At 50.3% G+C, this 13,736-nt stretch overlaps 1 protein-coding gene across 8 annotated transcripts; it reads right to left on the bottom strand.

Moving 5' to 3' along the window:
* Positions 1 to 1,092: 1,092 nt before the first annotated feature.
* On the bottom strand, positions 1,093 to 10,577 carry LOC114438374 (tyrosine-protein phosphatase non-receptor type 7-like). Of its 8 annotated transcripts, none has more exons than XM_028409665.1 (12): positions 10,434 to 10,544; positions 8,183 to 8,257; positions 6,914 to 7,224; positions 5,895 to 6,040; positions 5,618 to 5,798; positions 5,436 to 5,520; positions 4,874 to 4,953; positions 2,562 to 2,699; positions 2,119 to 2,489; positions 1,921 to 2,034; positions 1,760 to 1,844; positions 1,093 to 1,437 (listed from the first exon to the last, which is right to left on the bottom strand). In XM_028409665.1, exons 4-12 carry the CDS (start codon positions 5,999 to 6,001, stop codon positions 1,351 to 1,353), a joined length of 1,248 nt encoding a protein of 415 aa, XP_028265466.1. In that variant the 5' UTR covers positions 6,002 to 6,040; positions 6,914 to 7,224; positions 8,183 to 8,257; positions 10,434 to 10,544; the 3' UTR covers positions 1,093 to 1,350. The 8 variants fall into 8 exon arrangements, with proteins under 8 accessions (XP_028265466.1, XP_028265464.1, XP_028265467.1 ...); XM_028409663.1 differs by lacking the exon at positions 10,434 to 10,544 and adding an exon at positions 8,347 to 8,415; XM_028409666.1 differs by lacking the exon at positions 10,434 to 10,544 and adding an exon at positions 8,360 to 8,375.
* Positions 10,578 to 13,736: the final 3,159 nt, after the last annotated feature.

Genomic DNA, 13,736 nt, shown 5'->3' with positions numbered 1-13,736 from the left:
GGTGTAGTTCAGCAGGATCATCTTCACTCATGAACTCCACTTCATGATGCTTGAAGCCTGAGTATGATCACCAGAAGCTAAAAGCTAATGCTAAGCTATCAACCAGCTACAGCACGGTCACATGACTCCACCATCAGCTCCACCAGGTTCACCCTCTGACCTCTGCTACAGTACAAACACCTGGATGTGTTTAGTGCATTGACAGTAAAAACTATGGACAGAGCTTCCGTGACGTCACCTGTTTGTTTCTGAAGAGCCGTTTTGAGGCTCGGTGGGAGGTTCCGGGACGTGATGACCGCCGCCATGTTGACAGCGTCACGTCCGCCAAAACTCTCAAATATGGACAAAGAGGGGAAGCACGAGCGGGGTTTAGGGGGGCGGGCGATCGTGGGAGCAGGAAACTCACGCTGTGATACGTCAACCGTCTGTCACTCAAGCGGCAACGCCCATAATTATGCGTAATTTTAAGTCCGAATACAATTGAAACGAGTGGGTTGTAAAAAAATTCACCCCCCGTACAATTGACACTAGAAGAGAACCTATCATCTGAGACCAGAGTGGTTTTTTGTACCAGGCTGTAAACATGTTAATTTCTGCTGTGAAGTCGGCCATTTTAACATGGGAGTCTATGGGAAATTACTCGCTTTTGGAGCCAGCCCCCAGCTGTTGCAGCGTGAATTACAAGTTTTGACACTTCCGCATGGGCTTCCACTTTGAGCCCCGAAGGTTGCCGCTTGGTTTAGTGCATTTGCTCCTGTAGCTCTGCAGCGCACCCTGCTGTGTGGAGGTCTACACCTACATGTCCTGCCTGTCATCTCTCTGAGTGTAATATTTTTATTTTTTTTTTATTTTAGATACTGTATTAATCCCAGAGGGAAATTCGTTACGGCTGCTGCACAAGCAGTGTCATACAATGACACAGGCTAGGGTGAAGTGTCTTGCCCAAGAACACAAAACAGTGACTAGGGAGGAGTTGGGATTGAACCACCAACCTTCCGGTTACTAGACAACCCTGCTATACCACTGCGCCACTGTTGTCCCCAATATTTAAACACGTCTTCACCTGTTTGTGAAATAAATGCCACAAACACATCAAAGAATATTTCTGTTTATTGATAATACTGAGAAGATGTTTTGATGAACATGAAGCCTTGGATGTTCTGGTTCTTCAGGTTCATAACATAAATCTGACCAGGCTCAGACCTGTTCGTGTCCTGCTGGTGCACCCTCTGCTGGTTCTGCCTCTGCTGGTGCTCCCTTCTTCGGGTTCTCCTGCAGAACACACTGGGCTGCTGGCTCTGATGTGTCAGTTCTCCTGGGTGTGTGCTGGTGGGGGTCCTGTTCCTGGATTCAGTTCTTCCTGCTGTGATTGCTGTCCAGTTGCAGGTTCTGGATCTGTGTGCTGAGCTGCTCCTCAGGGTTCTGCTGGTTCTGGTCCTGAAGAGAAAACACAGCTTATCTGCCTGTTCAATAACGCACACACGCACACACACACACACACACACACACACTCACAGACACACACACAGACACGCACACAGACACACACACGCACACAGACAGACACACACACACACACAGACACTCACAGACACACACACACACACACACACAGACACACGCGCACACACACACACACACACACACACACACACCCTGCTGGACTGGATGTTGATCAATCCGCTGCTGGAAATAGTCCCTGTAAGAAAAGCAATGAAACCCACAGGGAGCAGCGGTTCCGGCTGTGTGGGCCCAGTACCTGGTTGAGCTGCAGCTGGGAGCTGTACTGGGCCAGTGTGGAGTACAGGAACTGGTACTGCTCCGTGGTCTGGATCATGCCTCCTCTGCAGGAGGAGACGACACGTTACACATCAAGTCAGAACACTGAGAGGAAGCAGAGAGGTGGCGGGATGCTCCGACCTGTCCAGTCGAAGCTGACAAACCGCCTCCAGGACGTCCACCTGGCCCGCCTCCCGGAGCTGCTGGCAGCCGATGCTGCTGGCTATGAAGCAGCCGGTCCTCCCGATGCCTGCACTGAGGAGGAGGAGGACAGAGACTGATGAAGACATGGACTGGAACAGTTGGGGTTAAACTGTTTCACTGACATCAGTGACCAACCTGCAGTGAACAATGATTGGACCAGGCTCCGGGGCGGGCTCTGTGATTGGCTGACGGCTGCTGGGCAGTACGAGAGACTCGCTGTACGTCTCCACCTCTTCCACGAGTCTGAGCAGAGGAGCAGTGCATTGTGGGATGTGGTGGTCAGGCCAAGACGTGAACCAGTAGTGTCTGACATGACGACTCTCTGAGCACAGCCGGATCTCCAAGTCCGTGACGGTGAAGCCGTCCTTGTCTCGGCTGTCCTTCAGGCTGAGGAGGAACCTGCCCAGCTGACGCGTCTCTCCCTCCTCCCTCGCTCCCTCGTCCTCCTCCTCCTTCCTGGCGCTCTTCGTCCTGTCCCTCGGCTGTGGCCAGTAAAGCTCACACTTCTGGAGCGAACACACAGTCAGACAGGACGGCGCCACCTTACCTGTCATTCATATCACAGTGTGTGTCCTCACCTCGTTGTTCTCCTTCAGTCTGGTCACCATGACGATGATGCTGCTCCTCTCCTGCCACACCATGTCCCAGAAGTCTCCAATGGTGTGCAGCATCGGCCCCTGGGTGGCGATGTAGGCCCTCGGAGCCCCTTTGTAGCCCTAAAATCAATCAATACAGCAGCACATTCAGAAAGTCCACTGAAATATAAGCAGACCTCTGGAGGACCTTGTCTCTGCGGCGCCTCCTGCTGGATGGACACTTAAACATATGAATTCAAAATGTCCGACATTAGAAAAAAGTCTTTGTTTTACAGCTCATCTCTCTGCTAAAGCTTTCACATGATTCCACCGACCCATAGGGGGCGATAGGATGCCAGCAGAAAAATAACACAAGCTGGCACATGCAAAAATAATACGATTCAAACTTATGTATGAATGGATACAAGAAACTTTACAATCCGATAGCAACCGATTAGTTCGCCAGTTTCACTTTAAAACGAAGAATATGAATCATCTGAAGCTATAAAACATAAAAACATCAGCCAATCCTCCGGGTGGACCCTGTAGGAGTATTGGCTGGTTGTCACTCTCTTCCTGCTCTGTGCACCAGAGAGGTACGTGCATGATGGCCGAAGTCACAGACCGCAGCTCGTCTTCAGGTGATGCGGGTCCATGTGATTGGAGGCGTGGCTTCAGGGTGAGCTCCGAGAGAAAGGGGCGTGTGTTTACTTTGAAATCCGCCTGACTCTCACTGAGTTTTCAAACCTCCTCCCGTACCTTTAAGGTTATATTAGATGAACCCACAGGTTTATATGGGGGTGCTGTGTGAGCAGACCGATGCTCTGTTCATGTTCACTGCTGTAACACAACAGGCCGAACGTTTGACGACAACAAGCTGCTCACAGACACTTCACACAGAAACTGCATCATCATGAAACCACATTCACCTCCGATCTTTTAAAGCAGGAAGTGAATGATTAAGACCTCAGCTCATCAATAACAACCGCCGAGCGCCCGATCAGTCGTCAGTTATCACCGTTCATCTGCAAACACACTCGAGTCAGAGCAGCAGGTGTTTGCTCCACAAAAGCAGAGCAAACACACACACAGACATACACAGATACACACACACACAGATACACACACACACAGACACACACACACGCAGACAGATACACACACACAGACACACACACACACACAGACACACACACACGCAGACAGATACACACACACAGACACACACACACACATACACACACAGACACACACACACGCAGATACACACACACAGACACACACACACACACAGACAGATACAGACACAGACACACACAAGCAGATACACACACACAGACACACACGCAGATACACACACAGACACACACACAGACACACACGCAGATACACACACACAGACACACACACGCAGATACATACACACAGACACACACAGAGATACACAGACACACACAGACAGACACACACACACACAGACACACACACACAGTGACAGGGATGCGTGGGCTGGGGGGGGATGTGTCACTTCCTCCCTCACTTCCTGTGGTTTTCCTGGTTGGTAGACTCCCCCGCTGACAAACTGACGGCTCATATCTGACTTTTGCTGTCACGCACACACACACACACACACACACACACACACACACACACACACACACACACGAGCAAACACCCACGCTGAGTGACTGTCACACACACATCGGCTCCTTTTGTTTTTGATAAACCCGAGGGGAACAGAGAGGATCCGCTCAGCACCTGCTGCTCCTCCAGTTCCTTCATGTCTGTCTGAGCCTGTATCGTCTGCAGCGAAGCTGTTTGGTTGTTTGTGTGGAGTTCCTCAAAGATCGATGCTCGGCCCTCACACAGCGTAAACCTGACGTCTAAACTGTAACAAACGTTTGATAAAGAAGCAAAGAGGCATCACAGAGCTCTTCACTGCTTCAGCTTTCTCCCTTTAACATAAACTGAAATCAAGAGTTGAGAGCTGATTGTTCACTGGGATATAAAATCCAGCCCCTCTGTGGAAACAATATTTCAGACAGAGACTCTCTGAGTGTTGGTCATGTGACTGCTGCTCACATGTGACTCCGTCTGTACTTCCTGCAAAGGCTGGGAGCCTTCAACATCTGCAGGAAACTCCTGTGGATGTTCCACCAGCCTGTGGTGGCCAGTGCACAGATATTAAAACTGTAATGTCAGTCATGATGCATTTAACGTCAGGAAATTCAAGTGTCTGTGATAAATGCTGCCGCCATCTTTGTTTATACGAAACACGCCCACCACCCCGACTCAGAATGAACAAAGACTCTGACCCGGATGTAGTTGGCGTTGATGTAGCGGTCTGGTCCAGCCTCCTCCTCGGGGCTCCTCAGGATCACCCGGCTTTCGGGATCTAAAGAGCACACAGACACACACAGAGGTGAACAAACAGGCAGAGACCTGTGAGTGTGCTGAGGCTGGGGGTGGGGGTGAGGCTGGGGGAGAGGCTGGGGGTGAGGCTGAGGGTGAGGCTGGGAGTGAGGCTGAGGGTGAGGCTGGGGGTGAGGCTGAGGCTGGGGGAGAGGCTGGGGGTGAGGCGGGGTGATGCTGGGGGTGAGGCTGAGGGTGAGGCTGGGGGAGAGGCTGAGGGTGAGGCTGGAGGTGAGGCTGGGGGTGAGGCTGAGGGTGAGGCTGGGGGAGAGGCTGGGGGTGAGGCTGGGGGTGAGGCTGAGGGTGAGGCTGGGGGAGAGGCTGAGGGTGAGGCTGGGGGTGAGGCTGAGGGTGAGGCTGGGGGAGAGGCTGGGGGTGAGGCTGGGGGAGAGGCTGGGGGTGAGGCTGAGGGTGAGGCTGGGGGAGAGGCTGGGGGTGAGGCTGAGGGTGAGACGGGGCACTGACTGGGGAGGATGGTTTTGTATCTGTCTTTCATCGTGTGTCCTGGAACGTCGAGCTCCGCAGCGCTCACGAAGTTTGGAGGGATCTTCTGTGGAGACAGAGACGGGGACAGGTTGGAGGTTAAATCTAACGCACCTCCTCACGGTTTAGGTGGAAGGATGTTTGCGTCTCCACCCACGCTGTACCTGGTACTCTGTGTTCAGAGTGTGTGTGTCCGCCGCCGCCTCCTGCAGCTCCTTGTGCGTCAGCGGCCGACAGGACGTGTGAAGCAGCTGAAGCCACACCTCTTTAGGGGTGGAGACGGAGCAGACAGGCTCCGCCCCCAGACCGCTCACATCCAATAGCAGAGATAAGTTAGAGCCCCTCCTACAAAACAAAAGCACAGCCGAGAAACAATATGGTGGCATCAGGAAGACAGAGAAGAGAAGACAGGAAGCAGCGTGCGGGGTTAATAACACTGACCGTTCCTGGAGGCGGACCGAAGCTTTGCGAGGAGGCGTGGTTAAAGGTGGAGGAGACACTGGCTCCTCAGTGGGTGGAGAGGTCGACTGTGCTGCAGACGCACTCATGCTGTGTGTTTGTGTCCAGCTGCTGATCAGAACGCCATGCTGTCAGAGAGGACACACAACGACAGTCTGAGACACACAAGGTCAGTCTGAGACACACAACAGACACACAACGTCAGTCTGAGACACACAACAACAGTCTGAGACCCACAACGACAGTTTGAGACCCACAACGACAGTCTGAGACACACAACATCAGTCTGAGACCCACAACGACAGTCTGAGACACACAACAACAGTCTGAGCCACACAACAACAGTCTGAGACCCACAACAACAGCCTGAGACACACAACCACAGTCTGAGACACATAACGACAGTCTGAGACACACAACCACAGTCTGAGACACACAACAGACACACAACGACAGTCTGAGACCCAAAACAACAGTCTGAGACCCACAACCAGAGTCTGAGACTCACAACCACAGTCTGAGCCACACAACAGACCCACAACAGACACACAACGAGACTCTGAGACACACAACGACTGTCTGAGACACACAACAACAGTCTGAGACACACAACCATGGTTTAAGACACACAACGAGTCTGAGACACACAACCACAGTCTGAGACCACGCTGACAGGCACATATGAAGACACCTGATGGAGGTCACCGTGGTGGAGCTGGTGTGTAACTGTCGTCAGACCCGACCAGTGACGCCATGTTTGGTTGCACGTCATCCCTTCACTGCTAGCTGTCACAGTGGCATCCAGGAAATGATGTCACCATTGTGAACAACCTACAGCAACACAGCACTGTTTCCCTTTCTACCTCCAGCACCGACCTGTTCATCCACCCACACCCCACTAACGGGCTGTACTCTCAGACGCTGCTTTTAGCCCCTTTCAGCTCCTAGTTTTGGTTCAGCAACACATTTCCTGTCTGACAGAAGACGCGGATCACACTCACCGTCTGCTCCTCACAACAACAACAACCTGCACGAACGGCGTCCTGACAGGACGCCAGGCTCCACGTGTGTCCTCTGACAGCAGAAAGAAGCTGCTGCCAGCCTGCGGCTCATCAGGGACCGACAGACGGACAAAACCTGAACTGTGATGAAACAACAACCAGAACGCCCGTGTGTGCGTGTGTGTGTGTGTGTGTGTCTGAGTGTGTGTTGATATATTTCTGTGTGTTCCACATTAGATCAGATGTGAAATGTTTCAGTGTGTCTCCATCGGAAGACAGTTTCCTCATAGCAGGAAGTCAGCACACCCACACTTACTCAACACACACACACACACACACACACACACACACACGTCACTTATTAATGGGTGAAGACATGAAACATCTCAGTTTTGAGTTTTGTTTTCTTAAGACATTCTGAGTCAATGTCCACATTTAAACAGCTTCATCAGCTGTGTGTTAGAACTCGTTGTTAGAAGGACTTTTTAAGCAGGACTCTGACTGAGCTCTGATGACCCTCTCTGACCCTGCAGCCTGCAGGATACACCGGACACATCAGAACCACGATGGTGGTAGGACTCAGATATTTGGAGACAGCTGCTACTCAGAAACACGGTGACCTGTGTTTACACGTGTAGAACAGCGGCCCGTCTGTCTGAACCGGTCACTTCGCCACACAACATCTGCTAATCCTGCAGATGGCTGCTGATTGGTCAGTTCAGATTAGGACTGCTGGGGACAGGAGGTCCTCATCGTGCAGCCACGTCCCCCAAAAGGCTGCGGCGGGAGCAGCTGCATTATAATACAGTCTATATGACTGCAGTCCTTCACATACACACAGCGCAGAAACCGACTGGACCGGCAGCTCCTGGAAGCACTCAGTCCTGCTCGGACCTGATGTCACACCGAGGCCGGAAACATGCCAGAACGCAGTGTGAGGGCGCCCGCGAGGTCCTGGCCTCACACCGATCCTTTTACTTCAGGATCTTTACATTTCTGGACTTCATTCACTCTGGACTGTCCACAGCGCCCCCTGTGGGTGGAGGTCCAGAGGGGGCCTCTCCATGTCTTTATTGACAGTGTGTGGCTATGCTGACACTTTGCTGCACTACCCACTGCAGCCTCTAGGGGAACTGTTACCTCAGACACATTCAAACAGATCACTTGTTGCTCAGAATGGTTCAGAACTCAAATACTGATGATTCCACAATAAGACAATAGAGATCAGATAGCAGCAGTGAGTGAACAGTCCACAGTGGATCAGCTTACCGGTCATCTGCCATGTTCTGCTGTGTGTGGCCTGAAAGACCTGAATCCTGCTCTGACCCCGAGGCTCCTGATCCCCTACAGAGGGACGACAAACAGCATCACCGAGCAGCTGACCAACCGGCCGAGCAAACCTCTAACTAACCAGAGCTCCTTCGGCTCCTCACCTTCCTCACACACCTTCCTCACACACACTGACACACTCAGGGCAAGAAGAAACAAGTGGAGCGAGGGAGAGAGAAAGTGATAGTGAAGGAGAGGAAGACGAGTATCAGGCAGAGGAGCAGCAGGAACAGACATGTTCTGTTTTTCTGGCCGTTATTACCCTGATTCAAGCTCAGGTAGAGAGGGAGAGGGAGAGAGAGAGGGAGGGAGGGAGGGAGAGAGAGAGACAGAGAGACAGAGAGGGAGATGGAGGGAGGGAGAGAGCAAGAGAGGGAGGGAGAGAGGGAGAGGGAGAGGGAGAGGGAGAGGGAGAGGGAGAGGGAGAGAGACAGAGACAGAGAGGGAGAGGGAGGGAGGGAGAGAGCAAGAGAGGGAGGGAGAGAGGGAGAGATCCAAGGGGGAGAGGGAGAGACAGAGAGTGAGATGGAGGGAGAGAGGGAAGGAGAGAGAGAGAGAGAGAGAGACGGAGAGAGAGGGAGAGGGAGGGGAAAAAGAGAGAGACCTGAGGGGGAGAGGGAGAGAGAGAGAGAGAGAGGGAGATGGAGGGAGGGAGATGGAGGGAGGGAGAGAGGGAGAGAGAGAGAGAGAGGAAGAGAGACACAGAGGGAGAGAGAGAGAGACCTGAGGGGGAGAGGGAGAGAGAGGGAGAGGGAGGGAAGGGAGGGGGGGTAATAGATGGAGAGATAATGAAAGAGAGGAATTGATGCTGCAGGCGTTGATTATTAACACGCCAACAACAGCTGCTCATGAATCATTAATGTAAAATCTCTCTCTCACACACACACACACACACACACACACACACACACACACACACACACACACACACACACACACACACACACACACGCTCCTTCATTATTATAAAAAATAAGAAATCTTTGTTATGACCTCACATAAACGTCAGAAAAGTTTGTCTGTTTAAGCCCAGAGAGCCATGTGACCAAACGCCGCCTGTCAGCTCACAGCATGTCTGGCGGCCTCTCAGAGGTCTCTCAGCCTGATACTCATCACATCGATCAGTCATCATGGCCGACGCTGCTGGAGCCGTGTGGCAGCTGTTCCAGGTAGACGAGTGTCTCCATGATGACAAGTTCATGTGACGGCCGCCATGATCCCAGGACCACCGCCATCACCGTGTTGTTTCAGCCAGCAGCAGTTCCTCCAGTGTCCACTAGAGGCCGGCTCCAAATGTGGGTCAATCCCATCATGCTCCATGTTCAAACCCGTTCTAGCTGAAAATACGACTCGAACTCACAAACTCACACTGAGGTCAGACAGGCTGAGCCACATCACAGGCTCCCTGCCTCCACCTCAGCTCCACCTCCTTGCCTGTATTTGGAGTTTAGGTGGAGTCATTCTGCCACACCTACAGCCTGAGCGTGTTGTTAGCATAGCTCTGTGCAGACTGAAGGATTATAGGAATCCAGAGACCACACAGACGCACTCACGCAGCCCGCTCGGACAAATACCCTGACGGCGCTGAGCACCACCTGACCACAGAGTCCAGACTGAACACACAGACCGCCGCCAGCAGCACTGCAGAAATATTATCATTGTTATTGGTTTGGTCCTTGATGCTTTCACCCTCACAGATTATCAATAATACTTGAATCCATACATTATTATGCAATAAGCTTCATACTATATGAAATACACCAGTAGCAGCAGAGGAATTATTGATGATAATTAATGTGATTATTTATCATTTGTTTTAATATGAACATGAATTAAATGAATATTTTAGTTACTGTTGGAGTAAATACATGTAATGAAGCAGCGATAACTCTGACATTAATAACAGGCCTATTATCTATGACACGTGTTATAACACTGTGCATTTATCTGTAAATATAGAACATGTATTTGAACGACTGCTGCATAAAGAGCTGCATAATAGATCAATAATCCTGGAAATGAACGCATTTGGTAAAAGGTGAGGTCATTAGTTATATTAAATTATTAAATTAAGATGTTATTAACAGAGCTCGGGACATTTTACAAACTCTAAATAACGTCTGTGCTGAGAGTCTGTGCTGAGCTCACAGAATAACATCTGCCTCTGCTCACACAGCCTCCTCTTCCTCACCTGTCCGTGGCTCTCCGTGGCCCCTGCCCCCCCGTCGCCACTTCTTCTTCTTCTTCTTCTTCTTCTTTTTCTTGAAAGTCGTCTCTCTCGTCTTCTTCCTCTTCTCTCATCTGTTGCTTCTGTTGTTCCGTCTTTACTTCTACCTTCTCCACCACTTCCTTTTAGGCACCCACCCACTCACTCATTACCACACACACAGACACACACACACAGACACACACACACAGACACACACACACACAGACACACAGACACACACACTTTATTTCCCTCATCCAAGGTTATGGGTCCCCTTCAGACTGCACGCCACAGGCTTCAGCATTCCTTATCTGTTCATTTATGTGTGTGTGTGTTTGTGTGTGTGTGTGTGTGTGTCTGCCATCAGCAGCATTTCACAGTGGGGTCGTATAAACTGATTTTCGTTTTCTCTCCAGCTGTCGGATGAACTGCAGCAGCATTAAAACCTGTTGGGACTCTGACAAGCTAACCTGCTAGCTCTATTAGCACAGGCTGTGCAGTTGATGGCCGTGCACAGGCGGAGGTGATCACACAGAGGTGGCTCTTGTCTTTTTTGCAGATCGTTTACACACACATCAGATTAAAGAAATTAACGACAACATGGAGGACAAGTGACGACTAGTAAACCAGATGGTGGAGCAGGGTTACACACAAGAACTGCAGGGACACAATTGCAGCCTAACAGTTAGGCCTCAGGCTACTGTTGAAGCACCTACCCATGTAATGCCACAGTGAGCCACTAGGTGGAGCAGCGATTCAGTCTGTCCTCAGTCCATCCAGACAGGTAGACTCAGAGGCGTTGGTGTCTCTGGTCCAGCAGCCTCCAGCAGGAGCCTGTGTGATGGTCTGCTGGCTGCAGGGACCAGGTTCTAGTCCTCCACCTGCCTGATGTCCCCGTGTGAGGAAGAGGAGGCTCCGTGCTCTCTGCTCGGACCAGGAAACAATTATAAAAGATTTTCACATTGAAGACACAAAGAAATGACAAAGTGTTTGTGAGCTAACGAGTTTGAAGCAGACACCTTACATTCGGAGGCAGCTGTCGTCCGATGACATCACCACCTCCCATAATTCCATCTGCCAGGCTCCACGCTCTGAGTTCATGTTGAACCAGGTTTGGTTCTGTCCAATCAGAGTCCAGTCAGGAAGTGCTGTCAGTTCTGTCTGTTGCTTCGTGAAGACCTCTGTGTTCTGTGTGTCTGCAGTTTTTTCTTCTTTTCTTACATGGAAAAATAAAAGTGAACGATGTCAGATCATTTAAATATCCCCGGCCACACTGGAGTTCAGGTTCCCTTCGGCTCTATTCGCTGCATCAGTGTGAGTAAGCAGAGGTCAGAGGTCACTGTTAGCCCACAGTATCACCTCTGTGCAAACATGTGGGCTGCTCAGTGAAAGCAGCCGGGGCTCCTTCATCCCCTCACATCCAGCAGCCATTTTCTGTTTGATGACTCCTTATTGCTCCACTCCTCATCGTGTGTGTGTGTGTGTGTGTCTGTGTGTGTGTATTTTCAGCCTGATTTCCCCTCTGAACCATAACAGCAGAGAGCGAGTGGCTGAATGAGCCCGTGGAGTCTGAGCTGCTGCTCTTTCATTAGTTTCTATGGCGATTGAGCTGAAAACAACTCACAGTGAAACATGTGAATCCTTCTGCTAATGACACACAGAGGGTTCATGCTGTCACCTGAGTCGCTCTCAGACAGAGGGGATGCTGAGAGGAAGACGAGGTTGGCATCAGACCGGAAGTGAGACAGGAAACATAAGATAACAGAGAGAGAGGAGGAGGAGGAGGAACGTTTGAAAACATCTGCGTATTTTATTAGTGTGAACTTGCTCTGCTTCTGCCCAGTGAGGCCAACATGGCCGCTCCTCCCTAAATACAAACATATAAAAACAAATAAGAACATCAGTGTGATCACAGCTACAAAACATAAAGCACCTCTGTGTTCCATCCACTGACAGGGAGGAGGAGGCAGGGCTTCTGACCTATACTGCAGCCAGCCACCAGGGGGCGATGCAGGAACGTTTTACACTCAAACTGAGAACAGACTCTTAAGAACTGTTTTTCTTCCTGCTTCATGACCGCAGACCGAGCCGCTTTCCTCCTGTTATTGATGGTTACCATGGAAACACAGATAACCCAGAGGAGGCTTCTTTCAAAATGATTTTTATGCGATCTTCTGATCTGGTTTGTTTTTACGTGGTTTAAATACGTCTGGTGGGAACGAAGAGCTGCAGCTGTCAATCACCAACTGAAAGAGCATCAGTCTCTGCAGCTTAGCAGCATTTTAGCACCACGCAGCCACAGTTCATTCAGAAGGTTGAAGGAAGGCTGCTCGCTGCAGCTGCTTCAACCTTCTGAGTGAAGATGACCAGGATGACGGAGAACCTTCATCAACACAGCCACAATTCATTCATGAACTCTGTTCATGACATCACAAACCCACCTCTGCAGGTCCAAGGGGGGGTCGCCCTCTGACCTCTGCTCTCTCATTAGTCTGGTTCACAGTGATTCATGTCATTAACTGTTTGCTGTCTTCCTCCTAGTTTTGTGTGTGATGATTGACAGATCATCCAAGAGCCACAATTTACTCCACTGATGATGGTTTACTGTCTGAAAAAGGCTAAACGCTAACAAGTGGATAAATGGGACTACAAACGATGTCGTTATCATAAAGTTGTAGTCATGTGACCGTGCTGTGACTAGCGTAGCATTAGCTTTTAGCTTCTAGTGATCATATTTAGGCTTCAAACATCATGAAGTGTGTCATCAGTAAAGTGACAGAAGCAAAGTTTCACTACAGTAATTATATCACAATATAACATGATCACAGTGATTATTGATCAGGCCCATTCATCTAATTCTCAACCTGACAAAAAGAATCCTGAAGTCAGATTACATGATTAGAAATGAAGGATTGAAGGAGGAGCAAATGCAGGTGGTGTCGGTATCAGAGCTGCAGGTGGAGAAAGACTGATGCTGCAGCTCCCTCTACTGGCTGCACACGAAACATTTCAAATAAAGAGCAGGCAGGGCGTCAGCATGTTTCCCACATGAAGTCTGAATAAAAAGGTTTTGCTGCTGCAGACATCCACATGAATTCAGACTGAGCTCACTGCTGATTGGTTGAAGGCCAATCAGACCAGACTGAACAAATGAACCTGTTCTTTACTGTAATGACTCAGAATGTGATCACTGTGGGGCGTCACAGAAGCTGCAGAACTTTTATCAGCACTCATGAGACTCCTCATCAAATACATGGAGAAAAAAATCAAGCATTCATTTGTTAA

Source organism: Parambassis ranga, chromosome 7, assembly GCF_900634625.1.
Source record: "Parambassis ranga chromosome 7, fParRan2.1, whole genome shotgun sequence".
In the NCBI taxonomy this organism is placed as follows: Eukaryota; Metazoa; Chordata; class Actinopteri; family Ambassidae; genus Parambassis; species Parambassis ranga.
The sequence above is the reverse complement of the archived record's forward strand: the minus strand, read 5'-3'. Positions and strand labels throughout refer to the sequence as shown.